Below are 22,725 nucleotides of genomic sequence, written 5' to 3'. Positions count from 1 at the left end.
ATTAATTACCTTCATTTTATGGCTGGGTTGAAACAAAAGCGGTTGCGCGACGTCTGTAAATGGGGGTTTTCAGGGTAAAACGGACAAATTAAAAATAGTTTGGGGTGTTAACGGCCATGAATCTGCTATTGCAGCATATTGACATATTGTTCTATCAAACACAACAGTTGTTTTAGTTTAAAATACAGCAGTTTCTTTTAAAGAGGAGTACAAGAGCAGAAACTGCTTTTTCAGTCTTGTCTGTGTTTTCCGCCATATGTATAAGCTAAGGTTCAAAAGTTTGGGAAGAACCCAAACTTTTGAACGGTAGAGTACACACACGTTTCAAACAAAGCGGTATCGATATGATATCGGTCTCGGCAGATACTGCAGAGCCAAGTATCGGTATCAGGGCCAAAAAAAATGGTATCGGTGCAACACTAGCACTGATTTCTATCCCTTTTAATGTATTAAAGACCATTTTTCATAATGGCCACATGAGGTCGCCACAGTTATATTTCTCTGTCTGGCAGACAAGTTCACTTCTTCGGCACTGCTGTTGACCCTCTCAATAGAATGCCACTATTTTGTCATTTTATCATAACACAAGTATACATTTAATTCTTAATGCCCCAATAAAACAATTTGAAGTTTCACAGTTCTTACAGAGATAATCTAGATTGTAAAAACGCCATGATTAGGTGTTTTCCTATGCTTGGAAGTGGGCAAAAAAGATGATCAGAAATTGAATAAATGTGTCTCTGAAGGGTTAAATCTCATCAGTCGACTTGTTCCCTCCTAACAAAAGGTGGTCGCAGTGGCGGCGAGCACGTGAGTGTCTTGTATTGTAGATGCAGTGCGGGTGTGTGAGGATTGTGAAGACGCGCAGTGGATCGTGCTGAGTTCAGAGAGCGCACGGCGCGCGCACTGTGGGATACTTCACTTGACAGCCTCCTCCAATTCAAGCATTTGTCGGGATTAAGTAACGGGGAAGGATCGTTTCCATTCTGTGTCGATTTGATGTACAGTTTGGGCCATTGTGTTAATCGAGTGACTCGATCCATGTAGCACGCTTTTGTAGAGAAGCCAGGATTTTGGACACTTTGAACAAAGTGGATTGAAGCAGGATGACGCGAGATGCTTTGGCCAATTAAGTGAGCGATTACATTTAAAGAAAAAGGTGAGTTCAAAGCCACGAAGCCCATTTTAATGTTCTTTTTAATGTTTAAGTAGTAAATGTTTTATTGTACACTTTTTTTCTCCTACAGTTGACAACAGAGATGTTTGAGCGGCACATGTGGGTCTGCCCCAATTCTTCACATCTTCAGGAGGATTTAATCGTTGCTCTTCTTAATTAATACATACCCACACCCTTCAACAATCACTAAAGATGGGAGCCCTGCAAATATTCCTCTTTCTTCTACTCCTGCACCAGGTGAGACTTTTTGGACAAATGAGTTTTTTTTTTTTTTTTTTCCAGGGAATACACCCTTAAGGGGTTTGAAGGTTTTTGGAAATTTTAAATGGTACTCAGAGCTTTACAAATATCACATATTTAACTCAAGATTGTTTAAATATAGATACATGTTGTTTTTTTTTTTCATTTAGTTCCAGAAAATGTTTTTTTTTTTTTTTTTTTTGTCTATTGTCAATTATGTGAAGTGTTTTCTGGAATCAAAATGAACTGTAATGTATTTAATTGTGTATCACCGCTGAGTCAGTGTGCTCTCTTTGATCATTTAATTACAGTGTTATGTATTTTCAACAATATCCATGTATTTGATTACACAAAAATGTGCATTTTTTAATTTGGTATGAAGACTATTTAAGCGTATAGCGGTGAAAGTCGTGGCACATCTTTTTTTACGTTAAAGTAGTTTTCAGATGGTTACGCATGTTTAGGGTGCAAAATACTTATTTTTGAATTGTTTGCCATTTTGACAGTGTTCATAGTCTTTTCATTTATTCCATTCCAAACTGGTCAGAAACAATATATTTACTTTTGTTTATTCTTTATGTAGTCAGTTGTATTCCGGTTTTAGCATTCGCACAACATTCATTATGGATGTTTTTAAAAATGTTGACTTCTTAAGAAACACCCACTACAGGAGGTGTGAAACATAAAAGCATTAGTGCTCTAATTGCTACATGGTGAAAAAAACGGTATTGTGATTATCTGTTGCAATCATCAGTCCCAGTGAATGCTTCGTATTTACTGGAGATTTATTTTCTAAAACTCATCTGTTTTGATTGCACTAATAAGCTCTCCAAGGAGATAACCAAATCTTTCAAAGGTCTTTATTCTCACATTTTCTCTGGAAGCGGCTGATGTAGGTAGCTGATAACAAAGTAGGCTTTATCAGGATTGTGTTGGTTTGAAGGGCCTGTCGGCGCAATCACATTCGGATAGAAAACGGAGTTCTTCACATTGGTGCTCGGAGAGGGTTTTCTTAAACGCTGCCTTTGAGCGCGCAGATGTAGCTACAGCCGTGTTTTAGTCGATGAAAAACTGTGCCTCCAGAGCAAGCGACAGACTGTTTCCCTGGAGTGGCTCCTTCACATGCTTCAGTGGGTGCAGACTCACCAGTCTGACTAGGGACAGACACATTGGCCTTTATCAGCCTTAACCTCTGAGGGCTGAAATACCCTTAAAGACCACATCATAGCTCAAAGAAAGCTCTCACCACTTTAAATTCCATTATGATAGGACTCTCAAATGTGTTTGGGTGTTGCTAGCTACTCGGTAAATGTCACTTTTACAGAAGCACTCGGAATATGAGGAAAAGTGTGAAAACGTAACCCCGGTCATGACATCTGTGCGTTGCCCCCAGGGACAAATAAGCGGGTCAGTGCCATCCTGGGAGAATCCATTCTTTCTCGTGACATCTGCTGTAGTTATCCCCCGTGTAATGACAGCACAACAATTTACATACAACATACTGAGAAGAAGCTCTCATCCATCTTCATTCCGCCTGCCCCGCCTTTAATTCACTGATTGCATTCAGGCAAGAAGTCGTCTTTAGCGCTGTTCAAAGCGGAGCCGAAGGTGACATTGAAGTCTGTTAGACCATTTTGTCTAACGCAGGGGTGTCAAACTCATCTTTGTCGCGGAACACATCGTAGTTATGTTTCCCTTCGGATTGCCAAATAGCACTGCCACAATTACTCAACTAATTGACAGTTAATCGATTATTAAATGCATCAACAACAATTTTGATACATTGTTGATAATAATAATACTATATATATATCCATTTATATATATATATATATATATATATATATATATATATATATATATGATATAATAATATAAGAAAAAGAGAGAATATAATAATACATTGTTGTTGTACGTTGTTGATAATATTCTATTATTTTTTTTATTATAATGATTCTTTTTAAAAAACATTTTGAATTGAATCCTCCATCTTTCATGGAAGACTACACACGTATATATGATTTAAATCATGAAATAGATGCATTACATTTACTTTTTTGGTCTACTCTGAATGTTTATAATCATATTCAAATCTGACCTCTGGCTACAAGTTTGACACCTGTGGTCTAACTGTATTGCTACGTCACAGCAAAGCGTCACTTCTCATGGCCAAGAAGACCCGCGTTCCACTTCCACAGTCCTGTAACTCGTTCAAGAGATGAAGCTGAGCTGTTTACTCGCAAGCGTCTCTAGAGCGACATGCTCGGAGTTCATCCCCAACTTTGATGTGCGCTGATTTCACGGATTATGTGTCATTTCTCACGGGAGTTGGCTGCGATTTTACGCTCTTGTTGATTTCCTTCGACCCCAAAAAATCACCGATACCCTGCTGCAATTTGGTTCCGCTTCCGTTTAAACTACTGACATTGTAGTAAAGGAAGACAATAAGGCCTCCGTTCAAAGTCGAAAAGCACTTTGGGCAAGGACAACAGCTTGATCCTATTCTTCATAACAAAACACAAATGCTCTGAAAGTCCCTCTCTAAGGACACTCTAACCCTTCTGCTCAATTAGCTTTTATTATATTATTTATATATTGTGTATTTAAACGCAGCTAACACTAAGAAGTGTAATAAAAATGTACAGTGCGGGGGATTAGGAGCAGCTCTTTAATCTCACGCTTGTGATAATACCGCATAGGCTGATTGATTAGTTTTTCAGGAAGCTTATGTCAGAAAAACCTAATCCGTCTTTGGATTGTGCCAGCCTTGTAAGGTTTTCCGTGCCGCCATTTTATCATGGCGCCGAATTACAGAGCTGCCAGGCTGTGATAAGGTCCTCGTCTCTACCCCTGCGTCCACCCTAGCCCCACCCCCGACTCCTTCCCTTCCCGATGGACAATAAGAAATGTGTTTATACCCTTCACATCACGGCTCTACCGGGTCTTCACATCCACCTCTCTCAGGATTTGGTTTGTAAGAAAGCGAGCAAGAAAGAGAGAAAAAAAGAAGCGGAACTGGAGTTTTGAGTTTTTGAAAGGCAAGCACAGCAATCGTGTAGAATATGAGATGGAAAAGGCAGGCAAGCCAGTGAAATCTCTGTGGATGTGATTAAGCATGGATTTGTGGCATTAAAGGGCATTGCTCGCATGCATGTGGCGCCTTCCAGGAATCATTTGGGAACTTGATGTGAATCTTTGCTTATATTGGGGTCGCAAGCTTTAGGCCACAAGGCTTGGCTGTGTAATCCCTCCTAAACAATATTGTCTGTGGCATTTACAGTCCTCATCCTCACTTTTGTCCCACGCGTACACAGCAAAGGTTCTCATCTCCGCAGGTTGAAACCATCAAAGCCGCTCCGGCTGGTATTGACCGTTTGGAGCGCCGCAATCTATTTCTTTTCCAATTATAGGGCGTAATTGTGTTTAGTGGCAATCAATTCACGATAAAAGTCTCAACCCCTTACAGGACAAGTGACTATTTTTTGTCATTGGTTCTTTACCGGGCGCTCATTTAAATAATTGGCTGCCACTGAAGGCGCTAGATGTCCATTCCATTTTGACTGAGAGAGGCTGACAACTAATCTCTTACCAGTGTTGTTTTTGGCACCTCTTTTAATTTTCATCTTAGTCTTTTGGACAATAGTAGCTATTAGTCTCAGTCATATTTTAGTCATCTCAAAATGTTTTTGTTTTGTTGAGGAAAAATCAAGACTAATTTTGGCTAATTTTAGTCGATTTTTACTAAATTTTTTTCTTTAAAATGAAAAAAATTACTCCAAAAATAAATAAATAAAGGTTTCCTATTCCTACTATTTCGAACGAACATTGACAGACAAGCACATATTGTAGCGTCTACAAGGACAACGCCAACTTAGTGACAATACACACTCAGCAGGAAAACATTACATTATTTTCAATTAATTATACCCACCTGGACGAACCTTATGTAAAAAAAAAAGTTGTCCGAGAGTTTAAGAGAACGCTCGTCGTTAGCATTAGCCTAATTCTATCGCGAATGCTATACTAACGCTATGGGTTACATTTAGTGTGTGATGATCACTCAGCACAGACCTTTAAAGGCTAAAGCAATATTGCATATTCTCTCTGGCCAAGATAAGAAAACAAATCTTACCGTGTGTGCAAGCCTTGAAGTGGAGGGGACACTGCATTGGTGAGGGACTGGGGGGGTACAGCACGTCACATGAGTGACGTGCTGTACCCCACCTCCAAACCGACGCTACGATACAGGCTAACTACACATAAAATGTCACATATTGTGAGCATTTGACGGAAACAATTCTGCATTTTCGTATCGTTATCGTCCGACGAAAACTGACATTTGACTCGTTATGTTTTGATCACCCAAAACGCGTCTTTAGCTTGTTATCGTCTCATCATGAAAAAAGTGTTCGGTGACGAAATATTTTCGTTATCGTCATCGTTGACGAAGACGACACAACAAAAAGACAACGAAGTCTTACTTTATGTATAGAATTATATTTCACTTAAGATTAAACTCTTTTTAGGACACTCATTTAACACATTGGCTGCAATTGACGGCGCTAGACGTCCAACCCAAAATGGATTTGATGTCTTGCACCGTGAATGGAACTGAAGGATGAGCACTCAATAACGGTCTTCCCAGTTTAAATGAATTGGACTTCTATCGTCGGCAATGTGATTGTTCATAAAGAAATGTGAAAAATATAAAAATTCATTAATAAAGAATAATGTAATATTGATTAAGAGTTGGCATGTAGGCCACACTATTAATGTTTGTTATACAAGTGTGGCCTATATAACCGAAAATGTGATGTCCACACATATGGACAGCAGGGCTAAATTATTATTATTGTTTGACTGCGAGGGGCAAATCATTCAGTGGCAGCCAAAGAGTTAAATGAGTGCCCTGTGGAGGGTTAAAACAAAAGGAAGGAAGTTAAATGTGATTCATAGGTGTGACACGTTTGCCCTTTGCATTGACAATGATGTTCACAGGGGCGGCGAGATGGACAATTAAGGACTTGAGTCAAACAATTAGGAGCGGCATGATTGGTCTTGTGATGTGATGCGCCAACGCTGCCGAGCCCTTCTTTAGGAGTACTTCACACTCTCTGCTCTGCTGCAGGATCCATTATGTTTAATATGATGTTGAGTTTCCTGATCTTGGTCCACAGCTATGAATTTTTATGGCAGCCCGCGGCAACGTTAGATCCCAGCTTCGGCTATCTTACAGCGTTGCCATTACTACTCTGCAGGGTCAGGACCATTACGGCGCCCTCTGATGCACATCGTCACAGGGAACTTAGCCACTTAATGCGTTTCACTGCAGCGCTGCAACGTGAGAAAATGGAGAAAGTAGTGGAGCTGAAGCATCATGTTGTTAAGATCAAGACAACAGGAAAAAATGCAAAAAGTTGCTAGAAGTGAAAAATTCTGAACTATGTTGTTACTCACTAATGCAGCAGACGTGCTAAATTATTGTAAAGTACCTTAAATATAGCAATGCGAAGAAGGGGAAATTACTTTTTTAACTCATTCGAATGGAATACTGATTACATGGTCTTAGATGCTCATGGTTAAGTGATTATTGCACACAAATGTGCCATAGGAGTTAATTAAGGCTGCTGCGGTAAATGAATGATCTAATTTCACTAAATGTGTTTTTAAAAAAATAAAAAAATAAGAATTAAAAGCAAGCAATTTTTTTATGCGCGTTGATGTCAAGGTTTTTGCGCATCTGTCTCTTGCTAGTCATACAAATAATGAATGCTTTTTATTCAAATAAACGGGAAACATTTCACACTGTGTAAGTCAATTTGTGAGTAAATAGAGACATACTGTTGTGTTCAAAATGATTCAACCCACAATGCAGCATGGTACTGTCGCAAGTCTCACATTCATTTTTTTCATCTTATTATCAGATCATAAAGGGACTTAATATCAAGAAGAACAATTGTTGATTCTACAGTTCGTAATTTGATCGGATTATTAATGGGATGAAACATAAATGTCAAGTACTATACTGTATTGGGGTTTTAAAAGTTTTAAACACAACTTTGGTCGATATTTCATGCTTTTTCTGACATTCTCATTTGGTTGTGTGCCAGATTTCTCTAAAATATTTAAAATGGAAGCCCTGGCTCTATCAAGGTTGGAAACCATTTGCAAAGATTAATTGGGGGCTGGCGGGGCATAGCCCCCCCCCAATGGCTGAAAATATGTCATTTCATGTAATTGACGTTCCTATGTATATGAATTTAAAATTAAGACTTTTCCGGTAAAATGTCTATAAAAGTTGTAAAACAATAAAACAAACAAAACAATGAATGAAAGGGAAAAAAAAAAGTTAAAATTAAAAAAAAAAATTTTTTTCGAACAAATCATGTGACTAGCACCTTAGAGACAGTCATTTGCTTTACTTATCCAAACCTACTTGAGGACAGAAGAGGCAAGATGGATAATGACATAGTTTTTTCAAACCTAAGCTTTCAAAAGCGACAACAACTACTGAGTGGGAACCAAGGTTGAAGATGTGGACCATGAAACGCCAGAGCGCACCACCAAAATGGTGAACGGACTTTCAGTTTCCCCCACTAAAGACGCTAATTGTCCAACACAACCACCACTGGGTGTACCAAATGCAATGGACACTGATCTTGGCCAAAAGCATAGCTGTCCTAAGCAGCCTGATTAAGAATTCCCCTAAAAAATGATGGGAAACAAAAAAATATTCATTTTCAACGTATTATTATAAATATTCCTGCCTGGAATATTCAGTCAAAAAGGATGCCGTCACCTGTTTTGCATGCGGCTATTTTCACACTGATCAAAGTGAGGATTTGTTTCGCAAGGGTGTGAGTGACTGGAAAAAACTTAGCAGTAAATTGGATATCTACGTAGAGAGCAAAAATTGGCGTCTACTTCTCCACTACGAAAGACAGAAAAACGCGGGTGCTCACACACGCACCCCTACATTTTAATCAAATTCAAATAAATAATAAATATGAAAATATTTACTGTTAACTCTTTAGCTGTCATTGACGGCGATAGACTTCCAATTCATTTGGAATGGCAGAGTTGGCAGCAATCGAACAATTCCTGCCAGCCTCTTCCAGTCCAAATGGTCTATTATACTCAGTGCCACTGAAACAGGAACATTCAATGCCACCTGTCCCGTTTAAAATGATGACTATTTCTGTCAAGTCCAGTGAATGAGTAAGAATTCAAACAAATGTCCGCTAATTGACTGGATTTTAGACAGTAGCATGCATTGTTGTATTGAAAAATAATACAAAATGAGACGAAAAACTTAATCCTGCTAGATAATGGAGTTTTTAATCCTCCAATATTACCCGAGAATACATGACATCAGAAGTTCCTAATTACCACTAGAGTGAAGCTGGCATAGCTACCTCATGCCAAAGCTTTGAAAAATGATCGACTAGTTTAATTAAAGCCGTGAAACTTTTCTGTAAAAGACAGGTGTGACAGCTTTACAATAAGTACAATAAATCTCCTTTCTGATTACGCTCACTTTTGCTTTTCCCTTCGTCTGTCCTGTGAGCTTTGAGGCCTTCTTTTTTTCTTTCAGCTTGTCATTTCCAGGCCTGCTGAAGAGCCGTCAGCTCCCCTCTGTCTGTATTTATGACTTGTGAAGTGCTTGTCTTCACAGCCACCAAGAGAAAAAGGAAGCCACGTTTTTACTCGCTTGCGTTTCTTCTTCAAAGCGAGCGACTTGTGTGAAATCAACTGTGGCGCAATCTGTATTGCTACAGAAACAATTGTTCTGTCAAAATTCACTTAATGCCCTCACGAGCAAATTCCACCCAAAAATGTTTAAAGTTAAAACATTCGTATCCGTGGCTGAATGTTTCAACACTAAGTTAGAAGACGAACAAGAGAACGGTAACAGAAACAAACTACAAAAGAACCACTTAAGCATTTTAGAATTTTAGAATAAAACTTCTCAAGTATTAGTGAAGGATTTCTACAAGTTCATCTCTGATGATGTACAAAGTCAAAATGCATTTCAAAGTGGTCCACAGGATGATAATATGTTTCAGGGTGGTATTACCTCCTTCAATCCCTCCTATCAGACTGTGAGATGTGCTGCAGGTGTCAGGAGCTTGCGCAGGACTTGGCGCTTTGACCGTGTAAGGGGCTTAAAATGAAAGTGATGATGCGTTGAAAGGTAACGCTTGTCGAAAACGTGAAGTGTTTCTGGCTCTGCTGCTGTCACATGTGGCAGCTGTTGAGATAACGGTGAGTATCCGCCTTACCTGAAGGCTTCTGTCCAAGAGTGTTGTGAACACTTTCTAAACACCTACTGCAATAAAACTCTCAGCACTGAAACTTAATTGATTAAGAGAAGGAAATAAGAACGCAAATGCAAATTAACGCATTCGCTGCCCACTAAAAGTGATGGACGTTCAATCAATTTGAACTTGGATGGCTAACATTGAATGATCAGGTTTTAATGGATTTCAGCAATAGATGTCGAATCCATTTTGACGGGGTGACGAACAATAATATTTGACGAGCAGATGTTGCTTTGGTGACATTTTTGTCCACTGTTGTATTTTTCATATTTGCTGTACATTGCTACTGCAGGAAGAATTTGCATGAAGAAAACGCATCAGGCTCAGAGCGAGTGCTGTAGACTTCCTCATACGTAGCCTCTGAAATTGGTTGGTGCACATCATTTTTTCTCATTTAAAAATGCCACCCTGTATCCTAGCAAGAGAGGAAAGATGGAAGTTTTGGTGGCAAAAAGCAGACGCTATTCCATGACTAATAAGTCACATCACATTATCCATGCTGGCTAAAGCAGAGCTTCATGCCATAATTCATGCAAATCGTAGCATGCCTGCAGTTGGGTGACATAATGAACATCCAGGTAGTATTTTATAATAAGGCTCAGGTCGGGAAATATACTGCAACTAGTTCTTGTTTAAAAATAAATAAATGAATAAAAGTACATCACTTCAGGCTGTCTTGACCGCAAGCATCATGTATTTTCCAGAAATAGGAACTGTGATTTTGTTGTATTACCTGGTAGCCTTCTATTCTCATATTGTGTTGAGAAAATACCAGAAATGGTCAACTCATTTTTATTCATTCCTAACCACATAATCAACTTGAGCCCCAATTTGACGCATTGATATTCCCTGTCTGTGTTACAATTATTTTTCAAAAATAAAGTAGCACCCGCTGGAGAGACGGGACAACTGAAACCGTGGGATTATGTGTCCGGAAGAACTTTACCCGGTTCTCTTTGAGCTTGTTGACCACTCCTAACCACTTCTGCTTTATATTCACGTGTACAGAATTTCCCCGCCACTATAACTATTGTAACAATAGTTGCAATAGTTATTTTATTACTATAACTATTGCTCCTATTGTTGCAATAATTATTTGTGACTATACATTTCCCCTCCAGATGCAGGAGTATTTAATACAGAGGCAATTAAGCTTGTTAATGTGCATAAACGTCTACTGAAATATTATGGGTAGTCAAGCACTAAAATTTGTTCTCTCTCCACTATTTCCTGGTGACATTAGCATAGGAGCAACGACAAATATCAAAGTTATGCGTATGCCACAAAAATTTTGCATGCACCAGCAAAATAATGCACTGCGTTTATCCCTTACTGAATAATTCCCTAAAATTATGACTCAACAATCAACATCAGCTTTTTCACCACCAGATTTTATGGTAAATAATTGTTAAATTCAATAAGTACAGGTACTTCCCGGGTTAAGAACGAGTTCCTTTCCTACGCTGGCGACGTAACCCGAATTTCCGCGTAAATCAGAATTACCCCTTTAAGTACTCCTAAATACCCCCTTATTCTCAAAATAACAATCCAAAAATATGTATTATACGTCATTGCACTGTCTTGGCCAAGACGTTGGATCTAAGTCCTCGCCAGAAAGCAAGCTAAACTGTATTATTTCCTATCTCTCTCACTCGGCTGCACAACTTCTTCGTGGGATCAAATGCGCTCTTCCTCGTGTGTGCAAGCACACTGTTCTTCATGTGCACACGTACATTCTTCTTTGTGAGGAACGTGTGGAAGTAAAAGCTGCTTTACGCTTCCTGTGCCAAAATAATAGCATGCATTACAAAACAAAAGTCAACATTATAATCTAATACACATTTCACCAAAGTGCAGAACAGTCATATTAATGTAGTAAAAAATAAGATACTGTGAGGTAAAATATGGTACTGTTTACACGACTTAAAAAAAAAATCGACGAGAGACAAAAAGGCGGACGAGACTCCGGCATCATAAAGTCGAAATCACGTGAGTTGGGTACGTCGTAGCCCATGGACTACCTGTGTATAGATGATATATAGCGTATATAATATATACTTAATTATGCTGTGAATAAACATGAGTTTGCCACATGAGCCCCTTTTCACACATACCTGAACACTGTATAAATCCAGGGATTTAAACAGGTAGCCCTTATGTGTGAAAGCAGTTTCCCAGGTCAACTGACACGGATATTACGCAGCATTTAATGGGCCGGGTCTTTTTTTTTTTTTTTTTTTTTTTTTTTTTTAACTCATTCACTCCCAGCCATTTTCACCCACGCAATCCCCTTCGCTCCCGGTCGTTTTGCTGGATTTTGACTGATTTTCCCACAGAAAATTCTCTTCTATTGCTATATAAACAAGGAACTCACCAAAAGAAAGATTAGACTCTTTTCTTTCAGCAGGGAAAAAAAGTAAGTTCATATATTTTTCCATTCTTTGGAAATCAGCATAAGAAAATAGCTTAGTTTGAGCAATTTTCCAATATCTGATGAAAAAACAGAGAAATCGAGCTTTTTGTGAAAGCATACATTTCAAACATAACTTTGACTTTAACACAGCTATTTTTTGCTTTAGTTACATCCCAAACATCTGAATAATGTTTTCCTTTTACAAAATACCATAAATAAATGACCTAATATCCAGGTTATAAAATCGCGCCAGCCACCTTCCCTCTGTCTCTGAAAGTGTCCCGCGGGTTATTCCCGGGACGTCTCCTCCCATGTGTGTAGAGATGAGACGGGTAAATCCTGCGTCACCTTACACGGGATTTACCGGGATATAAATCTAAAATGTAGGGCTATGTAGTAGTAAAGGTAGACCTCCAATCCATTTGAAATGCAATGGCTAGCAGCGAATGAACAAATGTACATTCAGTGCCAGCCCCGTAAGCAGGGGTGAAAGTGGACCAGAACGAGCCGGAAGGGAGTTCCGCTATGAGTTTATTAGGCGGAACCGCCCAGAGCGCCACTTTGATCCCGCAAATATGACGGCAACTGTCCAAACACAAAAAAAAAACTACCACGCTGCCACACAAGCATCTCCAATAAGAATCTACTAATGTCAGATTTACATACACAAGTGTGAACAACAAGCCCAATAAAGAGCTTGTGCAGCGTCATCCACCAATATTTATTATTCATTTATTTCTTTGACGTAGTTCGTTCCAGCGTCTCTCTCTCTCTACCTCTGACAAGTCGCGTCACAGGTAGCAAAACAACAACAATAACAAAAACATGGACCCTGCTGTCTGTTCAATTGGCTGACATACTGACACGTGATGAGCAAGGATAGTTATCTCTGATTGGTTCAAATGCACGTTCTTTTTCACCAAGAGAGTTGGGTGCAAAACAGGGGACTGAGATGAGCGGAAGAGGAGCCTGAGAGGGGCGATTTGCAGCTAGCGCCCTCTCCGTTTTAGCCGCAGTAGCCTACAGTGGGGCAAATAAGTATTTAGTCAGCCACTAATTGTGCAACTTCTCCTACTTGAAAATATTAGAAATGCCTGTAATTGTCAACATGGGTAAACCTCAACCATGAGAGACAGAATGTGGAAGAAACCCCCCCCCAGAAAATCACATTGTTTGATTTTTAAAGAATTTATTTGCAAATCATGGTGGAAAATAAGTATTTGGTCAATACCAAAAGCTCATCTCAGTGCTTTGTTATGTACCCTTTGTTGGCAATAACGGAGGCCAAACGTTTTCTGTAACTCTTCACAAGCTTTTCACACACTGTTGCTGGTATTTTGGCCCATTCCTCCATGCAGATCGCCTCTAGAGCAGTGATGTTTTGGGGCTGTCGTTGGGCAACACGAACTTTCAACTCCCTCCACAGGTTGAGAACTGGAGACTGGCTAGGCCACTCCAGGACCTTGAAATGCTTCTTACGAAGCCACTCTTTTTTTGCCCTGGCTGTGTGTTTGGGATCATTGTCATGAAAGACCCAGCCACGTCTCATCTTCAATGCCCTTGCTGATGGAGGGAGATTTTCACTCAAAATCTCTCGATACATGGGCCCATTCATTCTTTCCTTTACATAGATCAGTCTTCCTGGTCCCTTTGCAAAAAAACAGCCCCAAAGCATGATGTTTCCACCCCCATGCTTCACAGTGGGTATGGTGTTCTTCAGATGTAATTCTGTGTTCTTTCTCCTCCAAACACGAGAACCTGTGTTTCTACCAAAAAGTTCTATTTTGGTTTCATCAGACCATAACACATTCTCCCTGTCCTCTTCTGGCAGGGTCCCCCCATGATTGATAAATCTAAATTCAAGACTTTTAAGACCTTTTTTTAATGCCATTTCAACTGAAAATTCTTACTTTTCTCGCACCCATTATTTAGATAATATTGAATCATATTAAAAAAATAAAGCACTGAACATCAAATTTAACCTCAATTACCACGTGTTTGACAAAAGAATGCACATTTACTGAAGATACAATTAAAACACATTTAAATATAAGGTCTTTCAGTAAAATGGATTTTACACTATTTTTGTTAAGCAACTTCAGAAATTACATTTGCAATACAACAGGTTTCCCTTTTAAGAGGACCTAGTCAAGGTGGTAGGTTGGTGATTGTCAAGTTGGTCACCTTAACTGGTGATTGTCAAGTTCGTCACCTTAACTGTAAAGTGCTTGGGAAAATCTTGCAATTGGCAGTGAAAGTTTAAAAAACAGCCACTAAATAGCAGTAGTTTACCATTAATTACCACAAAATATAAAAGCTACACATGACCATTTCCTTTGGTAATTGTTTTTTTCTAATCACAGTACAAGTATACGAAACACATGTTAATCCTTTGTTAGCTATTGAAGACATTTCTTTTAATCAGATAAAGAAAATCCATACTCTTCTCTCAATCAAGAAAAAACCTTTGAATATACCAGGAGGTGTTTTACTATCACCTACATTATAATTTGCCTATCACCATGCCATGTTATTCAGATCAACGTTACCCCGCACTCGTTCCAATAATAGTGTCAACCGTGTTGTGTATTTGAAGTTGATGGTGGTGTTGTGCCGAAAAATGTCCGCCCTGACAGGAACGCTTATTTATATCGCTTTATTGAGGTGAAAACATCAAATGTTTTCATGGACGCATTACAGGAATGGATTTACAACTGTAAAATCAGTTTTAAATAAATAAAGTAAATAAAGTAAATAAATAAGTAGTAGTACTGTATTTTAGTAACAAATCGTGGACTGGGCCAAATAACCACCTTTGAACAGAAATGTATTAGTCTACAGGTTTTCACGACCATATAAATGACAATCACAAAGGTATGACATTTATTAGTTCAGGCAGAGTAAAATAATACATATTCACGGTACAAGAAAATCGTTTCCATGTCCGTCGTTTGGTACGAAAAAGCTGTTTGTACGAGTGACGTGTGGGCGCTCAATAATAAAATAAATAAGCAAGTAAAATAAACGCTCAATAAAGCGTTATAAATAAGCGTTCCCATCAGAGGGGACATTTCACGCGAGGCGGCTATTTTTCGGCACAACAGTTGTTGATCTACGACTCCGGTTTATCCATGCTAAGGCTAGTGCACCTGCCAATACCCCATTGAACATGGCTAACTCTTGAGTTAAAACTACGAAATTCACATTCATTCGAAAGGCAAACCGTGCAGAAATACATTATTGCATCTAACACATTTTAATTGGAGAAATTGGCAACTTACTTTGAAATGTTAAGCAGGTCCACTGCCTTCGCATGACCCCTAAACTGCGACCCAAAGTATCTGGATGCGACTTGGTCGCCGATCCAATACCTCACATGCTGGTCCAACTGTTTGGACTTGGTTGTCTTGTTGAGGCTTTCGTCGAACATTACATCTAAGGCATCTGAGCAGTTCCTTACGTTAGCACACAGTACTGTGCGATTGCCTGCTGTTGTGATGTTCATGCTAATGATGCCAACAGCGCGCACGCACGAGGTGCATTATGATTTGTAGTGCAGTGGATCGTAAAAATTCTACGCGTCTTCGTTATGGATTTAAAAAAAAAAAAAAAACAACAACTTCATCACGGATATAATTTAGGTTGCACTGAAATGTTCTTCAAAATTAAAACCACGGTGAAAAAATTCCAGACTTACGACAGCTAATTTAATACTTTTAATACCTTTAATAATGGAAAACTAAATTCATTGCTTTTTTAATACTTCTAATAACCCGCGGGTACCCTGTCTGGATCATCCAAATGCTGTCTAGCGAACCGCAGATTGGCCTGGACGTGTACTTTCTTCAGCAGGGGGACACTTCTGGCAGTGCAGGATTTGAGTCCCTGGCAGCGCATTGTGTTTCTGATAGTAGCCTTTGTTACTGTGGTCCCAGCTCTCTGTAGGTCATTCACTAGGTCCCCCCGTGTGGTTCTGGGATTTTTGCTCACCGTTCTTTCTGACGCCACGGGGTGAGATCTTGCATGGAGCCCCAGATCGAGGGAGATTATCAGTAGTCTTGTATGTCTTCCATTTTCTAATAATTGCTCCCACAGTTGATTTCTTTACACCAAGCGTTTTACCTACCAGATTCAGTCTTCCCAGCCTGGTGCAGGTCTACAATTTTGTCTCTGGTGTACTACGACAGCTCTTTGGACTTGGACTAGAACTTTATTTAATTCATCTACTGTTTTTGACTGTGTATCATATTGCCTCTGCAAAGGCCTTTGAGACAACCTTGTTGTGATATAGGGCTATACAAATAAAATTGAATTGAATTGAATTGAATTGAATTGAATTGAATTGAATTGAATTTGGTCTTGGCCATAGTGGAGTTTGGAGTGTGACTGACTGAGATTTTGGACAGGTGTCTTTTATACCGATAATGAGTTAAAACAGGTGCCATTAATACAGGTAACGAGTTGAGCCTCGTTAGACCTCGTTAGAAGAAGTTAGACCTCTTTGACAGCCAGAAATCTTGCTTGTTTGTAGGTGACCAAATACTTATTTTCTACTCTAATTTGGAAATAAATTCTTTAAAAATCGAACAACGTGATTGTCTGTTTTTTTTCCACATTCTGTCTCTCATGGTTTAGGTTTACCCATGTTGACAATTACAGGCCTCTCTAATCTTTTCAAGTAGGAGAACTTGCGCAATTGGTGGTTGACTAAATACTTATTTGCCCCACTGTAATGCATGTGTTAAACCTTTCATTCATTCATTTTCTGAACCGCTAATCCTCACGAGGGTCACGGGGGGCTGAAGCCAATCCCAGCTAACTATGGGCAATATGCAGGGTACACCCTTAATCAGTTGCCAGCCAATCGCGGGGCACAAGGAGACAAACAATCATTCGCGCTCACAGTCATACTTAGGGACAATTCAGAGCGTTCGATCAGCCTACCATGCATGTTTTTGTGATGTGGGGGGAAACCGAAGTACCCTGCGAAAACCCACGCAGGCACAGGGTGAACATGAAACTCCACACAGGAAGGCCGGAGCCTAGAATTGAACCCTTGATTTTTTGCATTTCGTTGGTTTTAGGAGGTTTGACAACCCCCTACCCCCGATTTAAAAAATGGAGTCAGGGAGTTCCAGCAAGAAATTCTAGCCACGTTCACCTCTGCCCGTATGTGTAAATGAATTGGAGTCTAGCGTCTGCAATGGCAGGCAATGAGTTAAAGAAGGGATGGAAGTCAAGAACTATGGGGTAAAGGTATCAGACATTGTGAGACATGTCACCTGAGGTATGAAGATCAGCCTTGCCCAGATCAGACTGAGGTACACCATGAGTCAGATGCATTACAGTTGACGAAGTATGTTATAGAGTTTACACTAGGTTACCTGAGGTTTTAAGTGCCTAGCTGACACTGTGGGGGGACAAAAGACTATTAGCCAGGGTCGAGTAATGAACTGAGAGTGAATATGATGACATTTATAGGATGTTTACATGTGTCTGTTTATTAGTGTTGGCTTTATCCTTGCTTAGACGAACCAGAGTTGCCCTAAAAACGAACTGTTTAATTAAACATTACTTTTGGTATATTACCACTTACAGTACAACACTGCAAAAATAAGAAATTAACCTTGGTAAACGTTTGAAGTGGGAGGGCGTTAGCAAATGGATGAACGCTCAGTCACTGCCACTCTCCCAGTTCAAATGAATTTGGAAACGAAACTGAAAGACGAAATTATGAAATAAAAAGCCCAATGTTGAAAAAATATTATGAAAAAAATGACTGAAAAACGTATTTTATCCTGTAAATTCTCATTGTGCTGAAAAACGACATCGTGAAATAAAAATGCTGTTGTGGAAAAAGGCATTATGAAATAAAAATACTATCTGAAAAATGCTTTTTATCTTTTAAAATCTTTTTCATAGTAATATTACCTTATTTTACAATTAAGGGCCATATAACACAATTTGCGATAGACATCTAATATATTTTGACTGTCAGTTTTACAATTGTCAACAGCGGTGTTCAAAGCTTGACTGACACTGATGCAAACATTATGAAGACATATTTGATCAAATCAAGTATTATCTGAACATTATGTTCACTTGGATGCGTGCTGATCTATATTGCCCAGAGGTTCTGCAGAAACTTGAATTCTGACAGCAACCTGCCGCACACCAAGGATAGATCAGCCTGGACATCCATCTGAGGTGAGCGCTGCACAACCGACCGGCTGCTTTTCCCGTGGGTAGACGTATCTTTTAAGGCCTGACATAAAGGTAATTGCTACAGTGACCACAACTGGCCTCACGAAGGTTATTAAGAAGCCACTGACATCTGGATCTTCTGAAAAGATGCTGTTGAAATGCCTTTGAGGTGAGCAGCCGGTGGCGCGCCGATAGGCCGTGATGAGCAGTGTGCCGCGGGCGAGGCTACGCCGCCGTTTTGATGCCGATGATGGAATCGCTTTCAAGTCGACAAGGAAGGCTGACACTCGTGATCAGAAAGTGACTTTTCTTTTTTTTTCCTGGCTAGTGTTGAAGCTCGCTACATCTTAAGCAAATGCGAAACGGGGAAGGATTGGTTTCAGGAGTGTTTGCGAGGATAAACAAAATGGGCAATTAACCTGCTCATCAGCGCAAGAAGAGCACTTCCAATGATGCAGGCTGTTCTTCATGGATTTATCTGTGGAAATCGACCTCACTTTGATGGAATAATTCACTTCTAAGATAATTTACTAAGGCTGACGCATCTTTAACTTCATAGTCAAAATTGCTACTGTTAAATATGCATTTTTATTCCATGGTAAATCAAGGCTTTAACATCTAAATTTATGATTCGAATGGACCATGACTTTACTTCATAAAAGAAAAGTTGGCTATAGTTGACATTTCAAGTCGACCAATTTCCCTTGCATTTTTAAGTTTTAATTGAAATCTCATACAAGTTAACACTGTTTAACTCAACATTCTAAATTGGGTTGTTCCGATCATGTTTTTTTGCTCCCGATCCGATCCCGATCGTTTTAGTTTGAGTATCTGCCGATCCCGATATTTCCCGATCTGATTGCTTTTTTTTTTTGCTCCTGATTCAATTCCAATCATTCCCGATAATTTTTCCCGATCACATACATTTTGGCAATGCATTAAGAAAAAAAAAAAAGAAGAAGAAGAAAACTCAATTCAATTGCTCCAAGTATCTTGTTTTATTGTCCAACATGACATTATTCCACTGCTTTGGATCAAAACAAAGCTTATCAGCACTGTGCCATAAAATATGTAAACAATAAACATGTAAACTAAAACATTGAGTGCAGAATAGTGCAATAACAAAAATCTTCAAAAGAGGTAGTTTACCTACTTACTAGGCTTAAAAGTGACAACACAATAAATGGCAGGGGAGGATGTTTGTTGTTATTATGAACCAATCTTTAAACCAAAACTAAAGACTCTGGATGAGTGTAAGACATTTTGTCTGTAACGTTAAATACAATTAGACAACGATTTAATTTTAAAAAAATATATATATATACATATATATACTGGACTGTCTCAGAAAATTAGAATACACAATATTCTAATTTTCTGAGACAGTCCTGTACATTAATCCACCATTTAAAGCAGGGGTGTCCAAACTTTTTGCAAAGGGGACCAGATTTGGCGTGGTAAAAATGTGGGGGGCCGACCTTGGCTGACGTCCTTTACATAGAACAATATACAGGACTGTCTCAGAAAATTAGAATATTGTGTATTCTAATTTTCTGAGACAGTCCAGTATATATATATATATATATATTTAAAAAAGGCATGGCCGATATTTTTTTGCCAATTCCGATACTTTGAAAATAACGTGATCGGACCCGATCAGGATGATCGATCGGGACATCTCTAATTCTAAGTATTTGGACTTTATATAAAGTGCCAGAAAGTTGTTTTTTTTTTAGATTAGTTTTTCATAACCTTGGATACTATTTACCAGGTTTGCAAAACAATTTGCGTTAAAAATGCCCAGAATGTCATTTTGTAATTACTTAACTTTGTACTTTTGGAGCTCTTCTGCAGACGTGCAGTTTTGTTTTTTATTAAGCTCACAAGCTTAGTGGACCTAATTTGAATCCTCTTTTCCCTGATTGGCCGTTGTTGGAGTGGATATGTCGATGGAAAGCTCGTAGGTGTAGGGAATGGCGTACCGCACGCAATGCGTCATTTTTGCTCATTAATATTCATGACATTAGCAATTGTTGCTACGCGGGTCAAGCTCGCGTTTGACATTCTCCTGTTTCAACAATCTATCCCTTATCATCATATGCCTTGTCTTTCTTATATATTATATCCTCTGGTTGTCTTAAGTCTCTGACCGTTCTTGGGGGGTAATTTACATTGCTATTTTTGTGTAGCGATCGCAAATGCTACTCAGCCAACGAACACTTAATTTTTTCATTAATAACAAATCGTAATTCTATAATTTATTTGCACTTCCCCTTACTATTTTTTTTTTTTACAACAGAGAAGGTAACAACAGTGGCAGTCAGATACAGTTTTGATTTTTTTTTTTTTTTTCAAATCATTAATTGTCAGAAGCAGCACGGCAAAACGCCACGCTAAAAATTGAGTAAAAATATCAAAATGGCTTACCTCTTCATCTTCTGTAGGACCATGGCCCCCAACAAAATGTTTACTGCATATGAAGGTGAATGGCTTCACCTTGCTGGCGTTAAACTCGTCTTTTGGACGCCTGCACAAGTAGATTCATTGTTCACATTTTTTCCTCTTTTTTGGCTTCGGGAAACATCAAGAAAACATCCTTCCTATTTCGTAATGGCTAGTGTCGTTTCTACAAGTTCCATAGCAGCAGTGTTTACTCGGCATGTTCTTTTTTGAAAACAAACAGTAATAACATGAGTTGTAAGCAAGGGCGTGTCTATCGTGTCTATGTTGACCCACTTCCAGGTTATGATGGCGACGTCACGGTCTAAAAATATCATTCGTGTGGTACGCTATTGTGTGGTGACTTTGAGACATCTTAGAGATGCGGAGTATAATCGTTCATCAATGACACCAAGTTTCGCTATTCTACAATAATAGAAAACTAAAAATAATATAATAACTACGCACATGACATCAGCGGGAGTCCTGTGGTTGTGCATGCGTGCACGCAGAGAGGTGTACAATGTCATATAAGGCTGTCCCAAACGACTAATTTCCTCCCGATTAGTCAGCCGACTTTGTACGATTAATTGACTTTTTTTTATTTTTATTTTTTTAATACTAATTTAATAATGAAAATTTAGTTGAAGCTTATTAATTCACAAAAAACATTTTGAACACCTAAATTCTTTATTAACGTATAAATAAATAACCTAAATATCAATAATAGATCATAAACAATGAGATCAAATGCTGCTGGCATTAACTAGTGCAAAAAAAAAAAAAAAATGTAAACGGAAACAATGTGACTTCACCTTTTTAACAAGAGTCAAAACAATCCTTACTCTTTTTGTGGTATGTCTATGTTGTTCTAAATGTTAAAATGAATTGCAATGGGCCTCATGTCCCGGACAATTATTTTCAGAATACTTTGTGTGAGTTGAGATGCTCTGTCTGATCTGCAGTCCGTATTTTTGGGGGAGGGGAAAAACTGTTCAACTTTTGTTTGTTTTAACCTGAAAATAGATAAAGCAGAGGGCACACTGAAATATTACCACAATTATTTTTAATGACAGGCACACATAATCATAGTAATAAAAATTAAATACATTGTATTAATTTTATAGTATACTACTATATATATATATATATAATATATATATATATAATATATATATATATATATATATATATATATATATATATATATATATATATATATATATATATATATACACACAATAATATGTTATAATATAAAGTAACATTAGTGCAGTCATGGATTACTGCATAGTAAACAGGCCAGTGCTGTGTTTCCATATATATTTTTATTATGTATATACAGGATATACTGTATATATATATATCCCCGCCCCAAGTGGGAGCTTCCATGATCCTAATAAATACAATCTGCATGCCGTGCACAGAGATCTCGAGATCTACAGCTCTCGGGAGCAGCAGCAGAGTACTGTAGATTAAAACGTGGGGAAAAAACTTAATGATGCACATTGATACGACGCACATCAATGCAACTGCAATTGAAAAAAGTCGTTAGAAAGTTGCATGGACTTACACTCCGCTAGCTTATTGTTTCTTGTTGTCATCCAAAATTACACCTGGGTGACGGCGCTTCAAGTGTTCGTACATAGCCGACGTGCTACCGTGGTATGCAAGCTCAGCTTAGCAAAGAGTACACCAGTGCTTCTCAATTATTTTCTGTTGTGCCCCCCCAAGGAAGACGTAAATGTTTCGTGCCCCCCCCAAACTCTCTGCCGCCACTGTAAATAGTATCATTTGTCTATAATATTACTATTATAAGTACGCCTCTGCCTAACATTGTGTCCTTTTTTTCTATTAAAGAAAAAAAGTAGCATCAGGGATTCCCCTATATTCAACAGATTGTGGCGCACCGCCACACTAAAATGAAAGCC

General features: G+C 38.7%; 1 protein-coding gene across 1 annotated transcript in view; it reads left to right on the top strand.

Moving 5' to 3' along the window:
• The first annotated feature begins 360 nt into the window (after positions 1–360).
• The window catches only part of nxph2a (neurexophilin 2a), a 39,216-nt gene continuing 16,851 nt past the window's right edge, over positions 361–22,725 (top strand). The window contains exons 1-2 of the mRNA XM_057853367.1: positions 361–1,159; positions 1,248–1,414. Of these exons, the coding sequence (XP_057709350.1) occupies positions 1,370–1,414 (45 nt within the window). The 5' untranslated portion in view covers positions 361–1,159; positions 1,248–1,369. The remainder of the gene's footprint in view (positions 1,160–1,247; positions 1,415–22,725) is intronic.

Source organism: Corythoichthys intestinalis, chromosome 12 (assembly GCF_030265065.1).
Source record: "Corythoichthys intestinalis isolate RoL2023-P3 chromosome 12, ASM3026506v1, whole genome shotgun sequence".
In the NCBI taxonomy this organism is placed as follows: domain Eukaryota; kingdom Metazoa; phylum Chordata; class Actinopteri; order Syngnathiformes; family Syngnathidae; genus Corythoichthys; species Corythoichthys intestinalis.
This window is presented reverse-complemented; position numbering and strand designations above follow the sequence as displayed.